Below are 23,411 nucleotides of genomic sequence, written 5' to 3' on the forward strand. Positions count from 1 at the left end.
TGTCTGTGCAAAGCCTTGAGATTTTGTCTACAAAAATCGATTTTTGACCTAGTAGAGTACATTGTTTCACCAATATTTGTGATTTATCCCTTTTTTTTTTGTTTCTTGCTGAAACATAAGGTTTAGTAATGGCTCCCTGAGTTGGGGCCAATTGTAACACGTGTTACAACTGACCCCATACACCATTAGTTGAACAATATTTGGGCACATGAATCTTGTACTGAAAGAAACAAAATGTTCATATATCACAATTGTGACTCAGAGTGACATTCTTGCTTGATAACTTCTATAATTTTAGGGATGTTAAAAAGTTTTAAAAGTAGGACAAAAATGAAAAATTGCCTTATGTGAATATTTTTTTCAATAAAGATATTCATTTTTTGAGTTAAATAAAAATAAACATATTTGCTTCATGTGAAAAATGATCTTATACAATAAAACGTCCAGTTCTTGAGTTAAATTAAACGTGTTGTTGTCTATTTAATTATTCTTCATATAATGTTAGATCTGATCGACTTGACTAGGCTTTGCGCTGGGCAGTGGATGTATTATTGGTAATGTTCAGTTAGCACTAGCGTCTCCTGCGCAGCACACAGCGGGGTACACTGACGCAGAGGAAACACGTTTTAATCCAGTTGAAACACGACCCTGAATCCTGCTCCTCTCCTAGCCAGGACTTTCGCGTTATTTATAACCACCAGCAGCGCAATAACCCTAAACAAAATAGAGAGAAAAGAAAACATTATTGCTACCGCCGCTATTTAAATTGAAAGAACTGACGTTGTCCCGGGCAAAATAATTAAATGAGCGCTTGGGTTGCATCGTATAATAATAAAGGACTGAAGCGAGCAATGTGGAAGAGAAAGGAGAAATATTAAACCAAAAACATTGCTGCTCGCATTGCACCTCGGATTATGAGCGTGATGTTGGTACTGCAGCGGAAACCAGGAGAAGCGGATGCAAGGATTTAAATAAATAAGAAATGCCGAGTTGTAAAGGATATCTCGCACCTAAAAGGAGGTTGGTTAAAATCACAAACCCCAAAAAGAGGAGAATCCCTGGGATACCTCGGAATTGCTTCGTAAACCCAACCTAAACTGCGTGTCTGGACTAAAGGGAGTGTTGCACACCACAGTGCAGCAAGACAACAGACGTGATTCCAAAACAGCGGATGGATGGATCCTGAGATACCAGACCTGGGGTTCAAAACTGGCACTGCTGGGTTTACACAAAAGAAGAAGAAAAAAAGACGTTTTTATTGGGACGATTTCTTAAGTGTTGCGTTGAGCATTCTCGTTATTCGTTTGGGTAAGTAGATCGATTCACATTGGGAGTACCTACAGTACCAGTTAATCGTGAGGTTACGCAGTTCCAATTTGTTCCATTTTAATTTGCATTTTAATGTATTTATTTATTGCATTTTGGGGTGAAGCTGAGCAACAATGTGCCATTTTGTTTAAACAATAATGATAATCATATTTTTGCTAGTGTTCTGTTCAAATGGAATAGTCTTTTTAATAATTGCCTTTGTGTGGGCGATATTTTTAACAGTCTAGTGTGCTGTATTTAGGCTCGAAGGCTTTTTTTTCTTTTAAAAAAACGGTGTACATTTTTTTAAATGTGGTAACTTTTGTATTCAACCATACATACAAGTGGCTGTTATAAATATGAATATATTAATTTATAGAAACAGCAGCCTCGCATCTGTCTGTTCTCTGTTGCTCAGAATAAGAAAGCACCCTGGTACATCCATTTCTCTCAAGTTTTCTGAGCACGGTACAGTATGATGATGATGATTAAGGCCTGGACAGTCACGGTTGTGTATACTGGCTCTGTAATTCTTTCGTTCAGACAGAATGTCACACTGCAGTGTTGCAGCGGTGGTTTCACTGCTATGCTTTACTAGGACGAGTGAGTCTCGCCTTCAGATATGACAGTCCTGGCTTGTTATTACTGTAAATAATACAGCAGTCTGGAGGCCCCGGCAAATAAACTTCATCAGTACACCGTGTGGTAAGAAGTGCAGTCGCCACTGAGTTCCCCCTCGTGTCACCACGTCACCAGTGTGCAGGTTTACCTATAAAATAAAGGAGTGCAGGAGAAAAGCGTGCTGGTGTACGCCACTATTAAATGATTATGCAACATATAGGGATCCATCTATATTTAATAGCAGTCAGTGGATGGGAGGCTTGCTTTGCAAAACAAGTATCTGTTTGTCTATCTATCTATCTATCTATCTATCTATCTATCTATCTATCTATCTATCTCTATCTATCTTCTATTTATCTATCTTCTATCTGTCTATCTATCTCTAACCAGCAAGATGGTGTCAGTCTATATATCTTGCTATCTTGTTATCTGTTATATATATGTGTATATATCTAGCAGGTATCTGGCTATACTGTCTGTCTGTCTGTCTATCTATCTGTCTGTCTGTCTGTCTGTCTTTTATCCACATTTACATTCTCACTGTTCCGATAGTTGTATTTTAATAGTCATGGTTTTCCAAGTATATTCCAGTTGGGTCCAGTTGAGGTAGCTGTGTGCTGTGCAGTATTCACAGTGGTCTAGAGCCAGACACACCCCAGGAACTTGCCTTAGAAATACTGTAGAGTAGTAATGTTGGATTGACACTAATTAGATGAAATAGCACAGTGTGTCTCCAGTTGATTCCCAAACTTGGATTAGCACTAATCAGGGACTAGCCAATGTTACTTTAGGTGTTTAGAGGTCAGTTCTACTCAGGGTCGGTGCTACTCAGGGTCAGAGCTACTCAGGGTCATTGTTACTCAGGGTCACTGTTACTCAGGGTCAGCGCTACTCAGGGTTAGTTTTACTCAGGGTCAATGCTACTCTGGGCCAGTGTTACTCAGGGCCAGTGCTACTCAGGGTCAGTGTTACTGAGGGTCAATGCACTCAGGGTCAGTGTTACTCTGTGTAAATGCTAATCGTGGTCAGTGTTACACAGGGTCAGAGCTACTCAGGATCAGTGCTACTCAGGGTCAGTGTTACTCAGGGTCAGTGCTACTCTGGGTCAGTGCTACTCAGGGTCAGTGCTACTCAGGGTCAGTGCTACTCAGGATCAGTGCTACTCAGGGTCAGTGTTACCTGGGGTCAGTGCTACTCAGGATCAGTGCTACTCAGGGTCAGTGTTACCTGGGGTCAGTGCTACTCAGGATCAGTGCTACTCAGGGTCAGTTTTACCTGGGGTCAGTGTTACCTGGTGTCAGTGCTACTCAGGGTCAGTGTTACTCAGGGTCAGTGCTACTCGGGGTCAGTGCTACTCAGGGTCAGTGCTACTCAGGGTCAGAGCTACTCAGGGTCAGTGCTACTCAGGGTCAGTGCTACTCAGGGTCTGTGAAACCAGCTGCTTCAATAGTTTCATAGGGTTAGCTTTTGTCCAAGCCATGTGTAAATTGTAATTCATTTAATTTATTTATCCTCTTCAATTTTGGTACTTAGCTCAAATAATTGTGATTCATGTCAATTAACAGAGAGATGGTTTTGGGAGGTATTCATATTAAAGTCACAGTTACACTGGCTGCCTGTCAATTTCTGTCAATACCAAAGAGTCTTTATATTAAAATGACCATTGTTTTAATTGAAATCTCTGCAGTTCTCAAGAAACCATTAATATTAACTAAGAGTATTCAATTTTGTTTGATCACTTTTGAGTTGATATATAAATTGTTCCGATAGAAACAACATCTGAGCTGTCCAACCTGCAAAGTATCTTTAGCCTTGCTTTAGTAAGTTGATTATTCAGGGAAGTGCTCCCCCCTTGCCCCCTTCTGTGCACACTATTGACTATAGTGTTATAGTGATGCATTGAAATTTGGAAACAAAATCGCTGATTGATGCTGCAGAAGGTTTGAGATCTTTGAGCCCCCTCTAGTCCCAAGTCCCACAGTCTTTTCCTGTTTTGATCTGCTGTGAGATTGCTTGACGAAGTATTCCTCACACTGACACCTGAATGAACCTGCAATCATTAGAACGGCACAGTGCTCATGGAGTGCGGTGTGCAGAACAGGATTCAGGCAAACAATCATGTATCTTCAAACATTTCATCACATAATCTTCAGTACTACTAACTGCATCCCTGGGTGTTTCCGTATGACGTGCACGGGGCGTGGCTGGGTGGGCTTAAGCACCTGCCTTCCTGCCCCAAAAGTGCAGTTCTTCTCAGTCATGGATGCTTGAAAAGTGCCTTTTTTCTCAATGAGCCCCTGCCCTTTTAATGTCCGCTGCACGCTACTGGTCCCTGGTATCAGGTTGCTTCATGTCTTTAAATACAAGACAGTGTTTTAGAGTGAAGAATCACATTAGAAATAAATAAATGTTTCGTGAATAGGTAAAGCTACAGTAGTTGACCCAATTAACTGCCAGGAAATTTGCAGTGTTCACGCGATGGTTCTGCAAGTACGCTGCTGTGTCAGCGCCTAATCCTTAACTACAGGGGCGAAATGATTGCATGTAACAACAACACAAACAAACCAAAAGTCACTTTCAGAGTGCCTGTGATGCTCAGATAACACAAAGCACTTAATAGCAAACGAGGCGCTGTGACCTGCAGGGCAGCTCCACAGTCCAATGCAAGCTGCACTGCAAACAACTGGCATAAGACTGGCTGAAAAACTGATCAATGAAAGGGAGTTGAATGTTTGGGTGTTTGTTTTCTCTTGATCCAGCCTGACCAGCTCCCAGTTCAGATCAGCTGCAGGAGCAGAGCTGCCCGCAGAGTAGCACAGGCAGGTGAAGAGGCTGGCCACAAGTCAACCAGCACTTTGTTTAATAGATGTATGATACAGCACCAGGCAGCTACTGTATAGGAAAGACATGCAGCGATTTTGGATAAGGATGTGATTTTATATTCATAAGGTGATGCAGAATTTTTAGGATTCTATTAATCCTTTTGTGCATAAAATATTGAAAATAGCAGGAAAAAAGTAGTTTTGGACACATAATAAATGTATTGATAAAATTAGTGGAAAATGGCATCCTCATATGAGGTCATTATGCATTTGTGTCTTCCATATGACTAGAATAAAGACTAGAAGAACGTTTTTTTTTAATCCGTCCCCAGAGGGTTAATAATGACATTCAGATGTTTATTTTTGCATTTCCCATCCTAACATTGCTGTAAAGTGGTGTCTGTTCTACTGACCAGAAAAGCATGTGTTTGTTAATAGAGTGGTCTGCTGGAGTTTAAGCAGCTCTGTTGTGGCTCTCAGCCTGTTGGTTTACTGTAGACTTCATTAACAGGATTGAGGGGACTGGCAGACTGAGGCTGTGAGAGGAGTCTTTGTTACGCAGACAGCTCGGCGTTTGTCCTGAGATTGTAGGCATGCAATTAATAGAACATGCCTCACATAACAGGTTCATGTTGACTGTCAACCAGGGCTATTTCAATACCCTTGACGTGACTGCAGTTACACTAATTCATAGGCGAAACGTTGTCTTCTTGACTGCTTGTTTCATACCTTGGCGCACTCCATAAGCATTACTTTGGTTAGCCTCCACAAGAATGAATTTGATTAGACTCCACAAGCATTCATTTGGTTAGACTCCACAAGCATTCATTCAAGGTTTCACTTTTATTTTTGTATTCAAACTGGATTTTAAAAAAAGGATGTTAAAATGATTCTTTTGACATTCGAAATGCTTTCCGATGTTAGCAGGAAAGCCAATGTGCTTTCTAGACGACGTGACCCCCCCCCCCCCCCCCCCCCCATCTATAGGCAGACGCTCATTCCAATGGAAAGCATGGTATTCACAGTGTAGACGCTCATTCCTGAGCATGGTATTCACAGTGTAGACGCTCATTCCTGAGCATGGTTTTCACAATGTTATTGGTCCTCAGCTTCCCCCTGATCTGCTGATTGCTGCTCTGGGACTCTGAAGAATGGGTTTAATTTCCATGGCTGGCATTCCCCATTCTGAATGCTTTGTGTCTGGAATAGATGCAAACTGGAGCAGCCAGTTCTTAAGCAGGCCTCTGGCTGTACTCTTCCACATATTGCACTGGATTCTAAAAGCCCAGATTATTCTGATGAGCCTCTCACTTTGAAAAGTCTCTGAACGGGCAGAGTACTTTCCCTTGAAATAATATCAATTGAATAACATGTAAACATAAGAAAATTTCCTAGTGAGAGGAGGCCCAGTCGTGCTTGTCTGGTTCCTAGCAGGTGATAGTTCTCAAAACATTGTCAAGGTCTTCTAGGATCCTAGTGATACAGAATCAACAACATGACGAGGTAGCCCATTCCGCACCCTCTCCACTCTCTGTGTGAACAAATGTTTCCTACCCTCTGTCTTAAGCCTATTCCCACTTCTGCTGTACAGTGTTTGTACCTTTACAGGGCAATGCCATCAACAGGAATTGTAAAGAAATCCCCCGCAGAGTCGATAGTGTGTTCAGCATGGGCTTTTAGGATGTCAGTCTTCCACTGCCCTTTAGAAGCACAGCGTAGCTGCAGTAGATGGTTTAGTGTGTCATTGCAGAGAGACAGTCAGGGTTGCACTGTCTGTATCTGCAGGCACTCCCTGCTCAGTGTGTGCAGTGGTGTGATTATCCTGCATGCCTGTGAATTATTCAGTGCTCCGTGTGTGTTGTACTGAGACAGAGGACAAGGCAGGGAAGGGACCGGGCACGGGGCATACTTCTTTGTGCTAACAGGCAGACCTCTGCTTTTTATTATAGGTCTATCACTTGTATGTATGTGTTTATATATTGATAACTGAATAAGAAGTTATCCAATCGCTGCAGCATATTTGGCATGGTAAACCAAGGTTTCCTTTCACTTTCCACCTGGACAAGTTTAGCCAACACCACAGAAAATAGTTAGTTGCAGAGAAGTCCAGATTTGGAATATGAAAACATTACAGTGCTAATTTTCTAACACAAGTTATAGGATCAGTGAGTATTCTGAGATATCATTTATTTGATTTTTTTTTTTTTTTTTTTTTCTATGCTTATGTTTTGCTGTGCATTTCCCATAGCACAACGGCAAGTTTTCTGATGGGTCCTCAAACAATCTAAAAATATGATGTTGAGTGCTCACTGTTACAATTTTGTTTCACTATACAACTTCTTATGCTAATATTCAAAATAATTTGCATATGAATCATTTGCAGTAATTATGTAAACAGTGTATTGTTTTATCACCAGTCTTCTGCTTTAAATATGAACCAAAAAATAAAGTATATGAGGACATTTTATGTGCGGTTACTTGGGATTTTGAAAACAGTTATTAAATTGGATGCAAAATGAAAAAAATGTCTAATCCTACGTGCAGTTCAAAGAAAGAAAAGAAAAGAAACCTTGCTATTACTGTCTTATATTAACTTCAGTGTTTCTTACATTGTTGACAAGGATGATCCATGTCCTCATGTGTCATTTATTGTGAAGTACTGGCTCCCAAAGCTAAGGCGTCACATCTTGAGACACGGCATCCAGATTGCGTTGGGAAACGACACAGGTTTTTCCAGAAGAAAGCTGATTAGTTAGCTAAACAGCAACAATTTCTTAAATAAATGAGTCACTGTCTCAGAGGAGGAGATAAATGTATCCTACCTGGTTACAATGCATATTGCAAAAAAACAAAAAACTGCACAATTGACTGTTGTCAGTATGTTTGCAATGCTTGATGTTGAAATGAAAATTAAAACTGGCATTCAGTATTCTGCAACACAATTTTAAATTGATACTGTAACATGGAGGTAAAGGAAGCAATCCAGGCAAGTATTCTGGTCTCAAATGCACGGCTTATTTTACAAGAACAAGTAGTCCAGAAATAAATGCAACAGTGGCAGCTCCTCAGCTGAGGCAAGTGGAGCATGGCCTTGCCAGTAATTCACAAAGGCTAGTTTTTTTTTTGCATATTCGTATTATTTAATTGAGAAATATAAACACATTTAAGCATTTTAAATAAATTTAAGTCCATAGAAGCATTAGTGACATTATTTAAAAGTCTAAACCCGCTTTCAACAGCTGAGAAAGTGCAACGCCAGAAACCTGGAGCAATGTAGGGCTGCTGCAGTACTCACAAACCTTGAGTGCCTCACAAAGCTGCTTGTTACTATGGCAACTCACCATGCTGGGGAGTCCCTGTCTGAAGGTGTTGCTATGGTAACCATAGCTTGATGAGACACCTACTGGATTTGGAGCGGTAAGAACGTGTGCGATTTTAATTTGTTCAGTAATGGTTTTAGTTGTCGCTGATATTATATGCGACCTGAGGAATTTGTTTGTTAAGGATGGCAGAATAGCACCAGCACTGGAGATTGTAAAGAAAGACGGTAAACGAACACGGCAAGGAGTTCATAAAGGCAGCGCTGTGCACAAACTATTGTTGGCCATGTTCCTTTCTTTCAACCAAGTAAGACAAGGTTACATCTCTTTTAATGGAGTAAAACTGTCAATTTCTTGCCACGACATGACAAGCTGCCTTGTTCATTTTGAATGAATGATTTTGTGAGATTGTATTTGTGACTTTATAGCGAATGCTGCACGCTGGTGTTACATAATGACTGTAGAATTACAGGGTATTAAGTTTCTGATTTGCCAACTGATTATAAAAACTTGTATCTGCAATGCTGTGAATTGTGTTTTGTTTACAGTGCTAATGTTTTTTAATTGATAGTGATATATTTTACACAGCGACTGCACCAATCTGTTATTTAAATGCATTAAAGTGCTCTCAGCAGAGGCATATATGCAATCAGCTGAACAAAGTAAATTTACTTTTAGTACATTAGCCATTGAGTGGTGGTGGTAATAACTGTTTTGTGCCTCACCTCTCAAAAAAATCACAAGCCGCCACTGAAATGCAATAAACAATAACGAACACAGGATAAATAAAAGGGTTTAATAAACAGTCAAGTAATACATAGATAACAGTCCGCGTGTCTGACTCCCACAGCTCCGAAACCCTCCCTCTGCCAGGCTTACATTTCACTCCATCGTGCACACTCCCTGTGGCAATGTGCCCACCCCTGTGTGTATTTTGCGTTGTGTGTTAATGTTGGTGTGTAGTCATTGGTACACGGGATATAAATGGGTCTGTGTAACACAAGTGTTTAAAATGTATATTTGTATTTAGGCATGAGGATTGCACAGCACTTCACTTGTCTAAATACAAATATACGTTTTCACCGCGACTCCAATTGAATGATTGATTAGCAATCGAGTCTCGGTACAGCTGCATAAAAGCTGCATGTTTTCACTCACTCGGGGTTGTGTGTTCGGTGAGAGGAGAATGGGATTGGAGATGGAGGTAATAATAAAATAATAACGTAAAGTTAAAAAGAAGCTCACCATGTTTTGTGTAGTGTTAGTCTGTTTTGTTTGTTTGTCTGTTTGTTTTGGTGAATGTGCCGTGTCCTGTGTTTTTGTTTGTTACAACCTTTTTATTTTCTGTTCTGTTAATTCATTAAATGCTGAGCACAAGCAAGTGCTCAGGTCCACCCAACTCCACCTCTCTGTCGTTTATTTCCTGGTTCCTGTTTCTGGTGTGACGTCCCCTACTCCGGCCGTCTTTGTGACACTCCCCCAATCACAGACAGGCATTCCCGTCCCACCACCCTTTATTTCAATGAACCCACATAGTACATTAATCCCCATGGGCTCTCCTGCAAATGCATGTCTGTGATTGGACACTGCCATAGCAGACTTTGGGTTGATTTAATCTCAACAAGGGAAATTGAGCCTGTTCCAGTGGCTTCATTGTTTCTTCCCTTTGCTCTCTTCTTTCTCTCTTAGCCCCTCTCTTACACACGCAGAAGACAAGCAGAGCACAGACACATTGGCAGCCTGCTAGAGCCAGATTAAGAGGGACGTCACGTCCTGTCCACGAAATCAAGCAGCATTTCTCAGTCCCCCTCTCCACTCTGTCCCACAAGGAAGGTGGTGGCTGCAGGACTGCCCTCCCCCTCCCCTCCCTTCCTCCTCAATGTCGCTGTACACTGATAATCTGGAAGACGGAGTGGCAGGTTTGAGGAGAACCTGTACTGTACATACACTCTCATTCCGGTTTCTGGGAAGCTGCCAGAACCAGGATTAGAGTGAATTGCAGCACAGCGCAGCGGGCTAGGGAAGCTCATGTTAAATGGGATTTATTTGCAGACATGTGGAGCATAGAAAATTCTAGGTGACAGAAAATTGTGAGAGCGTAACTTTTGGTTCAGGATGTGGAGAGAGAGAGCGAGAGAGAGAGCGAGAGAGAGAGCGAGAGAGAGAGAGAGAGAGAGAGAGAGAGAGAGAGAGAGAGAGAGAGAGAGAGAGAATATGTTTGAAACTCGGCATTAGCCTTAACCTTATCGGAAACAATTTATTTAACACCAAACTCCTGGCTCCTGACCATTTCAATAAATACTCTTAATTGAAGGTAGTTTTGAAACTATTGTAGTTTTGGTAGGTTTTCAGGTACTTCATTCTGTCCTTCTTTTGTAATACTGCAACTTCTGCTTACTGTCATTAACCTGTGCAAAAAAACCTGGTAGATAGTGCAGGCTTTGCATCTTGATCACGTTACTCTCGTGGCTTGGTTCCAGACAGCCCTCGTGTCACTGTAGTTGGAGGTGAATGGGTTCCTTCAGATGTAACCAGGGTACATCCACGTTATTCCACGGCTGGTCTACAGGTCACAATTCAATACAAGTCATATCATTATAAAGGCAACAGTGCTGAAGGACTGAACGGCCTCCCTCAATTGTAACTTTTCTTATGCTGTTGTAAGAACTAGCTGGGTAGGGAGGGGACGTAGCCAGGCCAGAAAGAGTGCCGTGGAATTGTTAATAAACAGGTATAATGTGTTCCAAAGGATGTGTCTTTCATCTTTGATTAACGATTTCATCATTTCAATATTTGTTTTCTGTGTAGCATTAGAGGTTTGAAGGGGTTTGGAAAATGTCAACTCTGTCCAATTCTTAATACAGTATATACTTATCTCTCCAGGAGATAATGTGATGTGACAGACTCTGAGATGCGTCTCAGCATTTAAAGATTGGATCTATTCAATGGATTTGAATGATGCAGTGATTTCAATAATTCAATTCAAACTCTTCCTGGCTTTTACAAACATTTGCTGTTTAATTTTAATTGATACAGAAAGAGCCCTACTTTAGCAATCTAAATAAGTGCTGTCTTTAGGTCTGCGGCTGTGTGATAGTGAAGCCAGTAGTCAAAGCTGGATAATAACAAGAGTAACAAAGGCAGGAGGCAGGAGCTGCAGTTAAACACGTTTATTAACAAACATATTTGGTCAGGCTGAATTGGCAATCACTGATCCAGTCTAGCCTGGCCACATTGTCACCCGCTTTCTATTTTGTAAGTGCCCTGCAATCAGTTCAGTCTGCCTGTTGGAGGGGAACCAGACCCAATGCAGGGATTCAGATTGAAAATACCTGCCTGATGCAAATATATACCATATCTGCAAACTGATGTCAACCCCACACCAAATATATACCATATCTACAAACCCTGTCAACCTCACACCAAATATATACCATGTCAACCCCACACCAAATATATACCATATCTGCAAACCCTGTCAACCCCACACCAAATATATACCATATCTACAAACCCTGTCAACCTCACACCAAATATATACCATATCTACAAACCCTGTCAACCCCACACCAAATATATACCATATCTACAAACCCTGTCAACCTCACACCAAATATATACCATATCTACAAACCCTGTCAACCCCACACCAAATATATACCATATCTACAAACCCTGTCAACCCCACACCAAATATATACCATATCTACAAACCCTGTCAACCTCACACCAAATATATACCATATCTACAAACCCTGTCAACCCCACACCAAATATATACCATATCTGTAAACCCTGTCAACCTCACACCAAATATATACCCTATCTGAAAACCATACCAACCCCACACCAAATATATACACTTTCATGTGCAGTTTATCTGCCCTGCACAGGCTGTTAAGATGAGGTAAGTAAACTCCGTACTGTAGTTCAGTCTGCATGTCTGCACAATTCTTGACCTCTCTGAGAGAAGGACTGCCTGTTAAGCAGCCCTGAATCATCCTGTCCACTAAAACACTTTAGCCCTATGTACAGATGTGGCCAAAAGTTTTTCATCACCCTATAAAATTAACTAATTTTGCTTCTTAAAGTCAAATGAAACCTGCAAAATAATTACATAATTACATACTGGATTGTAGTTTTCCTTATACCTTACAAAAAACTGACAAATCGAAAAATGTGACATTTCATAATTGATTAAACACTGTACTACCATTCTGGTTTGTGGTAGACTTTTGCAATATAATTTTGTAGTTTCTTTGATTACATGATGTTGAATAAAATATCTACATTTTGTTCATATTTTTTATTTTGTTTTTAATTATGTCTTAATTCTGAAATTCTAGGGGATGATAAACTTTTGGCCAGGGCTGTAGTTGTGCCGGTGTTGGTGTTGGTGCTGTTGTTGGTGCTGATGTTGGTGTTGGGGCCGGTGCTGGTGCCGGTGTTGGTGCTGATGCTGATGCTGATGCTGATGCTGATGCTGGTGTTGGTGTTGGGGCCGGTGCCGGTGCTGGTGCCAGTCTTGGTGCCGGTGCCGGTGCTGGTGTTGATGCTGGTGTCGGTGCTGGTGCCGGTGCTGTTGTTGGTGCCGGTGCTGGTGTGTTGGTGCCGGTGCTGTTGTTGGTGCCGGTGCTGGTGTTGGTGCCGGTGCTGGTGTTGGTGCCGGTGCTGTTGTTGGTGCCGGTGCTGTTGTTGGTGCCGGTGCTGGTGTTGGTGCCGGTGCTGTTGTTGGTGCCGGTGCTGGTGTTGGTGCTGGTGCTGGTGCTGGTGCCGGTGCTGGTGCTGGTGCTGGTGCCGGTGCTGGTGTTGGTGCCGGTGCTGTTGTTGGTGCCGGTGCTGTTGTTGGTGCCGGTGCTGTTGTTGGTGTCGGTGCTGGTGCTGGTGCCGGTGCTGCTGGTGTTGGTGCCGGTGCTATTGTTGGTGCCGGTGCTGGTGCTGGTGCCGGAGCCGGTACTGGTGCTGGTGTTGGTGTTGGTGCCGGTGCTGTTGTTGGTGCCGGTGCTGTTGTTGGTGTCGGTGCTGGTGCTGGTGCCGGAGCCGGTGCTGGTGTTGGTGTCGGTGCTGGTGCCGGTGCTATTGTTGGTGTCGGTGCTGGTGTTGGTGTCGGTGCTGGTGTTGGTGCTGGTGCTGTTGTTGGTGTCGGTGTTGGTGTTGGTGCCGGTGCTGTTGTTGGTGTCGGTGCTGGTGCTGGTGCCGGAGCCGGTGCTGGTGTTGGTGTCGGTGCTGGTGCCGGTGCTATTGTTGGTGTCGGTGCTGGTGTTGGTGTCGGTGCTGGTGCTGGTGCTGGTGCTGGTGCTGGTGTTGGTGTTGGTGTTGGTGCCGGTGCTGTTGTTGGTGTTGGGGCTGGTGCCGGTGCCGGTGCTGGTGTTGGTGCCGGTGCTGGTGTTGGTGCCGGTGCTGTTGTTGGTGTTGGGGGCTGGTGCCGGAGCCGGTGCCGGTGTTAGTGTTGGTGTTGGTGTTGGTGCCGGTGCTGTTGTTGGTGTTGGGGGCTGGTGCCGGAGCCGGTGCCGGTGTTAGTGTTGGTGTTGGTGCCGGTGCTGTTGTTGGTGTTGGGGGCTGGTGCCGGAGCCGGTGCCGGTGTTAGTGTTGGTGTTGGTGCCGGTGCTGTTGTTGGTGTTGGGGGCTGTGCTGGTGCCGGAGCCGGTGCCGGTGTTAGTGTTGGTGCCGGAGCCGGTGCCGGTGTTAGTGTTGGTGCCGGAGCCGGTGGTGGTGTTGGTGTTGGTGTTGGTGTTGGTGTTGGTGTTGGTGCTGGTGTCGGTGCTGGTGCTGGTGTTGGTGTTGGTGTTGGTGCTGGTGTTGGCGCTCTAAAGAAAGCTGCTCTGGGCCCAAGTATTTGGGTGTTTCTGAATGGCTGTTAACTTATTCTTCTCTGCTCAGCAACTACTGCACTGGGATCCTTTTGGAGCCCCAAGAGGCTGAAAATTGTTTTAACTTCTCGGAGATGGCAAGACCGTTTCTTTTCCCTGTGTCCTTCCTTTACTGTTTGCAGCCACAGCCCCCTCTCTTGGTGACTGCTTTCCCTTTGCCATTGCTGATCCACTCTAATGACGGATGTCATGGAGTTGCCTAACCAGTATGACTGCTCTTGCTGCCATGGCACCTGCTCAAGATGCAGCTACAGGGGTGCAAATGTGGAGCTAGATTCTAACACCAGGGTACCTCATATAATGCCAGCAACATTCAATTCAGGCACCAGTAGACATGTTTAATTTAATTTTATTCATTTTATTCCTTTGCAACCATAAATGATGGTAGATTCTGATTGGGTCTGGACTACTCGCATGGCCCAACCATTTGTCGTGTGGGAAGTTGTGAGGGGTGCTTGATTAGGGCAGGGTTTGATAATTTAGACTGTTTGCAATTGTGCTGCCCCCACGGCTTTATAGCCACATGACATGACCACACTCTCACAGTTTGTTTAAGTTCAGAACAGAAACCTCTGTCTGGAAGCTTATTGTGTGTCATGGTATTGGTATTAAACCCACAAATGTCTTCCAGTTAGTCTCTCTAACTTTGGAGCCAGTCCAGCAGTCAGTCACTGTAACAGCTAGCCAGTTAAACGTTGTTAAAGCAGTTTTTAAAAGCACTCAGTTTGACGAAGGCCATTGATATCTTCAAATTAACTTTGTACAGCAGCTAGCCAATATTCTCTTGGAAGCCTGTTGCCTTGTGAGAATGGGAAATCCCTGACGTAGTGTCTTTGGATTGGTGGAGTGCACACTTGGTGGATGACAGCTGTTGCATTAGGTGGGAGCTATTAAACAGACAGCTGTTTAGCTGCATTGAATGCAATTGAAGATCCCATACTGTACAGTATATCTTAACTGTACAGTATCTCTTAACTGCAGTATGACTTGATGTGGGTTGAAGTATGTGGGAAGGCAACTAGATGATTTTTTGTGTGAAATATTCAGCAAGAAGTATGCAAAGATGAAAGACACAAGGTGCATCCTTTGGAATAGGTCCTAACTCCCCTGTCTTTGAGGTATGAGTTATGCAGAATGCTATTAAGGTTGCTGTGAAGTCAGTCTGCAATGGCAATGCTGTCATTCTCACAAGAAGAGTGCATCTTGATAATGAGGAGAGAGAGTGACAATGTCAGGAGTGCGTCCTTTCTCTTATAATGCAGCCTGTCTGTCCCTGTTAAAGACACTGCCATGCCAATAACATTGTCTGAACTCCTTGATAAAATGTAACTGTCCTTATAATTCAATTGAAGTGCTCTGTCTGTCTGTCTGTCTGTCTGTCTCTCTTAAAACGCATCAGATTCGTGGTAAAGATTGAAAATATGCCCCATCTTCCCTAATCAGACATGAGGTCTGCATTTCAGTCCTGATCATGTGAATGCTCTCTCTCTGCCATGCTATCTGGAGCCTTCTTGAGGTGCACTATTGTAGCTTCATCTAAAAGCTGATCTGCTTAGTAAAATGATACAGTAGGCTGTACATGGGCTTGCATAGGGTCAGGGCTGGGTCTTTTCAATCTAAATGTAGTTGCTTGGTTAACACGTGGAAAGTTTCGCAGAATTAAAGGTTGCCGGTTGTTGACTCTGAGTAACTCAGGATGGATTGTTGATAATTAGGAGTGACCACAACCAGTGGGTTAGGGTTAGGGTTAGTTTAAGTAACAGTGAAATGAGCTTACTGTATTTGGATAGGTCTCCCATTAGAATGAACAGATCTGTGGAAAGAATCTTCCTCAAGTTGTAGTTTCTTGAGGTTAGGGTTAGGGTTAGAGTAATGGCTGGCGTAAGGGTTAGGTTTAGGGTTATGGTAATATGAGTTAAGATTATGGTAATATGAGTTAAGTAAGTGTTAGCGTTACTGTAATGGTGAAAGGGTCTTTGCCATTAGAATGTGGAAGTGAATGACATAAGAGTAGAAGCCATCCTTGAGTCATGCTTCATTTTTGATTTGTCAGTCCCATCCAAAAAAAGTCCTGTGAACGACTGAACCACCCTGCCTGTTTGTCTGTCCTTCCTTTTGACATCCACTTTCATTCTGACTGTCCTGTTGGTCTATTTCTTCATGTTTCAGGACTGATTATCATTGTGCAGCAAGTATTTTTAACTGCAATACTTTGGGGTTTGTCTTTGTTAGTAGCTTTGTCATATTGCTAAAAATATCACAACACAGACAGCTGTTTTTCCAACATGGGTAACGCTACCTTCCAAAGATTATTTAACTTAAATGAACATATTTTCCCATTGCATAAACAAGGGTAGCAGTTTCTGACACCACTATACAACCTGTCAGACTGTATTACCATCTTTTTCCCCCATTGTAAAAAAAACGGATATCTGGTTGTGTAATATTGAGATTGCTGAGGAGCGGGTGACAGCCGAGCTGAGCTCTCTTTAACGCAGCTAGGCCTGGCTTGGCTCCAGCATTGCAGCTCTGACCTCGCAGCAGAGAGAGTGTGCAATTCAGCATCTCTCCTCTCTTTCTGCACAGCCCAGACCTCTGACCCCAGACCAGCAAGGGGCCACTTGGATTGGAATTGTGCTTTACTGCTAATTCAAGGTGCCGGTGAATATTAATAATAAAAAGCTCAGATATTATTTTCTGAAGTGTATGTTTCCATATTTCCTGGAAATAGGACAGTAAGCCTTCTTTCATTAAGCCGTCATTCATTAAACAACATTTTACACATCGCTGGATGTGCTGGAGAGGCTGCACTGAAAGACATGCTTGGTAATGAAATGAGTGAGCACTGATCTTTAGGATAAACCTAGCAGATTAAAAGGTATTTCTAGCTGAAAATAATGTAGAATAATGCAGCTCCATATTACTGTAAAATAATCCTAAACCTAAAAAAAATGATAGTGATGATGATGATGTACAAATAAAGGAATTAAATGATCTACAAGGAAAACCCAAACCTGCTGTTTGTAAGCCTGGCACTGCAGCGGCTCCTGGTATCTCATGCCTTTGTGCATTGCTGATGCTTGGTAGAAGCAATGATAATTTACACTCCTCTGCAAGAGAACTGCCTTCTGCTGCGTCAAGCAAATGAGAAACTGCAGCACCTTGAGTGTTAAACGCCATGGTGAGCCGCGCTGTGCAGCCGTTTAACAGGCGGTCCTGTGGGTTTATATAACCAGCCTCCTGCAGGTGAATACGATGAAGCTTGACTAGTTTAGCATCTGTTCCCATCCACGTCGTCCGGGACTGGGATTATACCAGGATTGCAGGCTGGCACAATGGGAGGCACCAACTACCGGCTCTGATGATGCTGAACAAACAAAAAAAAAAAACAAACATGAAAGCAATCTACTAATCAGGGAGATGTTGAACATAGGTGAAGGAATTAAAAAATGTGAATTATGCAATACCATTAAACCATCGATGGTCTTTGAGCTTTTGATAACACCTGGCTGTGGACTGGACTGTGTTCTTCAGATGGTACAAGCAGTAAGCAGTTATGGGTGCGGTGATGCAGAGGGAGATTTGAGAGCAGGTAACCCACAGCACCTTACCCGCCCTCAGCGGTATTCAGCTCCAGTGCTTGAAGGCCACACCAGTTCCTCAGTTCTTTAATTCAGCTGCGGTAGTAAAACAGTCAGAAACTAAGTCAAGGACATAGTGACAGCATGAACTGATAGTCCGTCTACTTGACATAAGTTTTTGATTTAATTTAGCCAGGCTAAGGGTAATTTAAATAGTTTAGGATCTGGTTGTAATAAAACCAACTTGAATTGCATTTGCATAGAGGAGAGGAGCGGAGCAGAGCAGCACTGCACTGACCCTGGTGGGGGGGGTGGGGGGGGAAATCCTCTGGGGATGCTGACTCAGCGCTTTGTGTTTGCTGAGCTGGACTGGCTCAGAAATTGGAAACCGGAGATCGTTAGGATTAAGCAGGGTTGCTGGTTTGGCTTTTTGATTGTATTCCTACAGAACTGAAATCACTTCTAAAGTGAGTCTGTGTGTTACAGTCACAGCCAGCAGCTTGAAATCTTGTTTATGAGAATCATTGTGAAGATAGTTTACTGGCTGATTGATAGAGCCGGCACATCCCGATGCCCGGCACACCCCACGCTTGCCTGCCAATGAAGACGCCTTTACTGGAAGACATGACACACACGCACAAAATACCTGACCTTCTTCTGGTTTAGTGCCCTAGAACTGGTTTGTAGTGAATTTTACGAGAGTCTAAAATGATGGTAAATGACAAGTGTCAGTAGGGTGAGAGCTGGTTTCTGCGCAGTAGTCATGTCAGTGCATCAGACTCCCTTGACAGCAGAGCGTTGCACAGAGTGGCCTACTTTAGAGAGGGGCACCTAGGGGACTGCCTAACTCATGCAGGGCCAGGTACAGCTTCCCAAAGCCCTGGGGTGGATCGTGTCTGTGTGAGGGTGTGCTTGATATCAACGTGCTCTGAGATTTCAAGGTTCTGTATTTTCGAACTTTATTTCATGTCATGTTATATCTTTCAGTTTTGTTTGAATCTACTACAGGTTTTTTTTATCAAACACATGCAAGTGATATTAACCATGTCCTGGTCAAGAGATGACATGTAGCTTCTGTTTTGCGTTGTGTAGAGTTTGATGATTCATTTGGTGATTTGGTGTGTGTGTGTGTGTGTGTGTGTGTGTGTGTGTGTGTGTGTGTGTGTGTGTGTGTGTGTGTGTGTGTGTGTGTGTGTGTGTCAGGGTGCCTGATCCCCAGCAGTAAGCCTGTGTTTCTGGAAGCAACTTGCTTTATTAGTTCCTCTCCAGTGCAGTCCTCTGTTCTGAACAGCCAGCCATATCTCCTCGTCTCTCTGAACGCTTCATTCCTGTAAAGGCCACAGTGGAGCTCTCAATCCTCATCTGAAACTGTTTGTTCACCAGACAGAGAGACAGAGACAGGCATCCAGTTAAATATGAAATATGAAATGTTATAGTTAGTTGAAGCTGTGCATACATTTGAGTGTTTGTGTGCAGTGAGGGATGGGGGCAGTGGGATAAGGCTGGCCAGTTGATTAACTGCTGTGCTCTGTGCCTTAGCGGTCCATTTATTCAGCGCCTGTCAGGCGCGTCAGGTCCAATTTATTTTCACACGCGCTGTTGATTTTGCATTCACTGTTTTAAAAGTATTTTTTTCACAGTAAAACAGGTTTAAAAGGCACTGCATATCAACAGGACACTCGGTACTGCATCTCCAGCCAAGCCCAACCTCTTGTTCTCTGTATTTATCGCATACCTTTTCATAGTAGTGCATACTGATAAATCCACTCCTGATCACTTGTTTTATCACCAAATTCCTCAATAATGCGATCCAAGTCATTATTTTGTTAATATAATGTCTCAAAAAGCTTGCAAATGTCTGTGATATTCTTTTAGCGCAGGATGCAGAAGCAGCTGTCTTGTTTTTCTTATGTCTGTGTTATCTCTGGTGCAGGGCCTCTGTGTATTGCTCAGATCTGCCCCTTTTTCTTCGTCTTGTCTTGGCTCCTGTTGGTCTCACTCGGCCATTGAAAGGTTTTATCAGCTTTTTCCTGAGAAAAAACGACTAAAAATCTGTACTTGACATCTTTTTGATGATGTCAGACAGGGTCCAACATCGGACCAGGAAGGAATAATTGTAATGTCGGACTTGGTCCGACATAGGTCCACAAAGAGTTAAGCATCTTCTAAACACTTTTTTCTCTCTCTATTTGTCTCCCTCATGCAGGTCTTCAGAGAAATTGGCGCCCCCTCCCCTAGCCCTCCCTCATCTTCCATCCTCGATTCAGAAACACGTCTGGTTTGGGAATCATTACCCCCCATCTTACCTTGGACCCCTAACCCTCGTTCTTTTGACCTGACAAGTGAATCTCAGGGACCTCGAACTGAGGATTCCTCTCCCTAAATCTCTCCACCCATAAATTCCCTCCCTCCCTGGACCTGTATCCCATGCTTATCATTGAACCCACTTACCATGTGCCAAGCCCTTTCAAACCACAAACCCAACCCACTTGCCCTGAATCCCAATTTGACCTGCTTATTATCACGTTTATATTACATAAAGTCTCTTTAAACCTTACACCTTTATCAAGCACGGGTCTCACACACCTTGCCTCAGCGATTCAGTGGAACCCCCACTTCCCTGGGCAGCCCGCTCTCCTCTCCCTGTGCTCCCCTCGCTCTGAATGGCCATGGCAGCCTCTGCTCGGGAGCACCTGCAGTATGTGCGTCGGCGCAATCCCCAGATGCGCTACACGCTGAGCCCGGAGAACCTGCAGAGCCTGGCTGCCCAGAACGCAGGCCCTGCCGAGCCAATGAGCTTCCAGCGTGCCAACAGCGACACGGACCTGGTCACCTCCGACAGCCGCTCCTCGCTTACCGCCAGCACCTACGAGTTCACGCTCGGCCTGGCGCAGGACCTCATCATCTCCTGGGACATCAAGGAGGAGGTGGATGCCACGGACTGGATCGGCCTCTACCACATCGGTGAGTGCTCTGTCACTGCCGTCGTTTATTCCAGATCCTGATTAGCACAGTGAACGCACATACTGAGGCTTCTCCTAATCGTGCAATACCCGCACAGTACCCGACAGATTAAAAATGCCTGTATAAAATAGAGTTTATCGGATTATTGCTTTGAGAACCCCTGCTTTAAAATATAAATATTGTGCTGTTGGGCTCCTGTGCAGATCTGCTTCTTACACATTTTGAAACCCTGTTGGTTGTTTATTCCTTTAAGGCAAAAAAATCTGCTAAAGAGTCATCTCTCCACCCAGATTGGTGCTGTTCAGAGCCGCTTCAGGAGTGCTGCCTAGTTATCATGCCTTCAGAATGAGGGGGCTGTGGTAACAGTTCCTGGGAATGAAACCCAGGATAGTAACATGTTTTGACAGCCTTCATGCATTTTTTTTGGTGTGAATTTCAAATAGGAATGATCCTGTCAGGGGGTGTTTGGATCTTACGGTCACTGACGTTTTTTTCATTACGGTTGTGGTCTCCATGGAAACAGGTAACCATGTGAGAGAAGGCACTGGGCTCCCCACACACATAAGTAATTTCCATCTCAGCTCAGAGTGCAGCCAAACCTTCTGATTGGTGAATTATTCCTCAAGCATAGCCTTGTCTGCCAGCAGTGTATTGACCACAAGCACATACCAGGATGTAATGCTTGAGCCCCATTGCATAGCAGTCTGAGCGTTTCTTTTAGTGTGAGACGAATAATCTCAGGGGTTTGACTGTGCATCTTTTTGCAGGTTTGGGATCAGAGAACAAAACTGTAATGTGCAATGGGAGGCTTGCATAGATATAAACTAGTCCTCATAATCCCTTGAATAGTTACACAGTAATTGAGAGGATGACACACAGACAGATGGACTCTCACAGTCAGTGCAAGGGTCCCTGTTCCTGTTCAAGTATGCATCTGTGTGCCTGTATTTAATTCTGATGATAAAGACCATATGGTTTCCACAGAGAGTATATGGATTATTTGCTCCATGCGCTTATTTCTAGTGCATTCTGCGCATGAGCTGTGGCAACATAGTAATGCTGGTTAGAGGTGCAGCATAGATGTCAGAAGCTGTCGCTATTTTTTGTGACATTTCAGGTATTCACCTTAATGATAACATTCTATTTAATATGCTAACGTGAGGAAACAGGTCTGTCAAAGTCAGAAATTCTTCAGCCTGTTGCACAAGAAGCAGGGAAGAGTTCAAACATTTGATTACGTATTTTGCCCTTCCTGCAAAACTATGTTCTTCCAAGGTGTCATCTCCTGCCTTCAATCACTCCAGCAGACCTTCCATTCACTGTCTTTCCCAAATTCATTGTGACTCTCTTTCTTTTTATCTCTTACACTCTCCCACTGGAGACTAGGCTAGCTGTGCCACATTCTGTCAGTAGGACTTGGCGTGTTCCAACATGCAACACATGCTGACAGCGACTGCTGTTTATCTTGTCATGCAGCATTTAAAGTTCTGGTCGAGGGCAGACAGACGAGCCTTGCTGAAGGCACCCGCCAGTCAAACAGCGCCTTGAGCCGACGGAGCCATTGTGCCCCCCAAACTGAACCGATTCCCTTAAATGAGAGTTTTACTATTGAAGTACATGTTTAGACATTCCTGTCAAAGCACTCGGGTGCCAGCGGATTGATCTGCGGCATCATTGGCCCATACCGGCAGGCTGGCAGATACGTTATGTCCACTGTTGTGATCAGCTGGCAGATTGACCTGTGGCTCAGAGCTGGATTGACAGCTCTGAAGTTCCTGTGTTCTGTGCAGCAGGCATTGACTGCATGCAGAGCTCTAACGGGGATAGCAGTGAGACTCCCATTGCTTAGCAGCTTGAGCTGTTCAGGTTTTACTCCTGTGATAAACTCTGGAAGGGCTCAAACTACTGCACACACACATACACACATGCACTACAGTTACAGTGCAGTTGATCTGACCCGTGTATTTTGCATTTCTTTAAATGGTGTTTTGCTTGTTTGTTATTTGATTTTACCAGGGTATTGCTCACTGAGACTTGAAAGTCTTATTTTCAAGGTGGTCCAGGAGCAAGTTGCAGTAATCTACATATGGCACACATTGAGAGCAGTGTTCTGAGCCCCTCTGCTTTTCACTCAATCAAGTCCATCACCTTTAAAGCTCTTTAATGATCTTGGCTGAAAGTCTCATCTGGGAATTGTTACCTTCACCAGCGCCATACTCCATGCTGGGGTATTGACTGGGTTCTGACTCAAATGGAGTAGACAGATCATATAACTGATCAGGACTAACCATGATAAATACGATCTAAACAGATCACAATTCAAGAAAAAAATTACTGACTAGGCCTCTCAAAACCAAACCAAAGCTTGTATGCCTGCAGTTGGCTAAGATGTTTATTTTCTGCCAGTTTCGTTGTCAACTCTATACCGTAGATGTTCTTTCTCCCAGTGGACAGCATGGCACTGCCCCTTCCCACTTTTACTTGACCCAGTTGTGAGAAGATATCCATAAATGGCTGACCTTTTCTTGACATGGCCGGTCAATTGGAACACCAGAGGAAATCACTGACATGCTGGGATGTTCCATTAGAGACACAGTGACCCATAAGCTGCAGGTGGCTTGGCTTTTTTTATGAATGGATTATAGTAAGAAGTTAATGGATATGAGCTACAGGATAATACTTTATCATTACCACTACTACTTGTTAAACATGCACTTAAAAACAAATAGAAAGTCAGAAAGATGCAGGGCAGGGTTAAAGGAGTGCTAACCAAGGTCTTTGCGGTCAATATGTTTTTGTTCTTGGACTGCATATTTTAAATTCTGTTTCAACATTCAAAGGAAAGGAAAGAATCATCATCTTTTTTCCCCTTCTTTTTATTATTGTTTATCCAAGGTCAAAAAACACCATTAATAAGAGTAAGTG

At 43.6% G+C, this 23,411-nt stretch overlaps 1 protein-coding gene across 4 annotated transcripts in view; it reads left to right on the forward strand.

Annotated features, from left to right (window-relative positions):
- Positions 1–608: 608 nt before the first annotated feature.
- Positions 609–23,411, forward strand: part of LOC121322422 (E3 ubiquitin-protein ligase HECW2-like) — a 52,161-nt gene continuing 29,358 nt past the window's right edge. For all 4 annotated transcript variants that reach the window (XM_041262353.1, XM_041262355.1, XM_041262356.1 and 1 more), the window contains exons 1-2: positions 609–1,308; positions 19,729–20,486. In XM_041262353.1, coding sequence (XP_041118287.1) covers positions 20,186–20,486 — 301 coding nt within the window. In that variant the 5' untranslated portion in view covers positions 609–1,308; positions 19,729–20,185. The remainder of the gene's footprint in view (positions 1,309–19,728; positions 20,487–23,411) is intronic.

The sequence above is a fragment of the Polyodon spathula genome, chromosome 10, assembly GCF_017654505.1.
Source record: "Polyodon spathula isolate WHYD16114869_AA chromosome 10, ASM1765450v1, whole genome shotgun sequence".
Taxonomy (NCBI): domain Eukaryota; kingdom Metazoa; phylum Chordata; class Actinopteri; order Acipenseriformes; family Polyodontidae; genus Polyodon; species Polyodon spathula.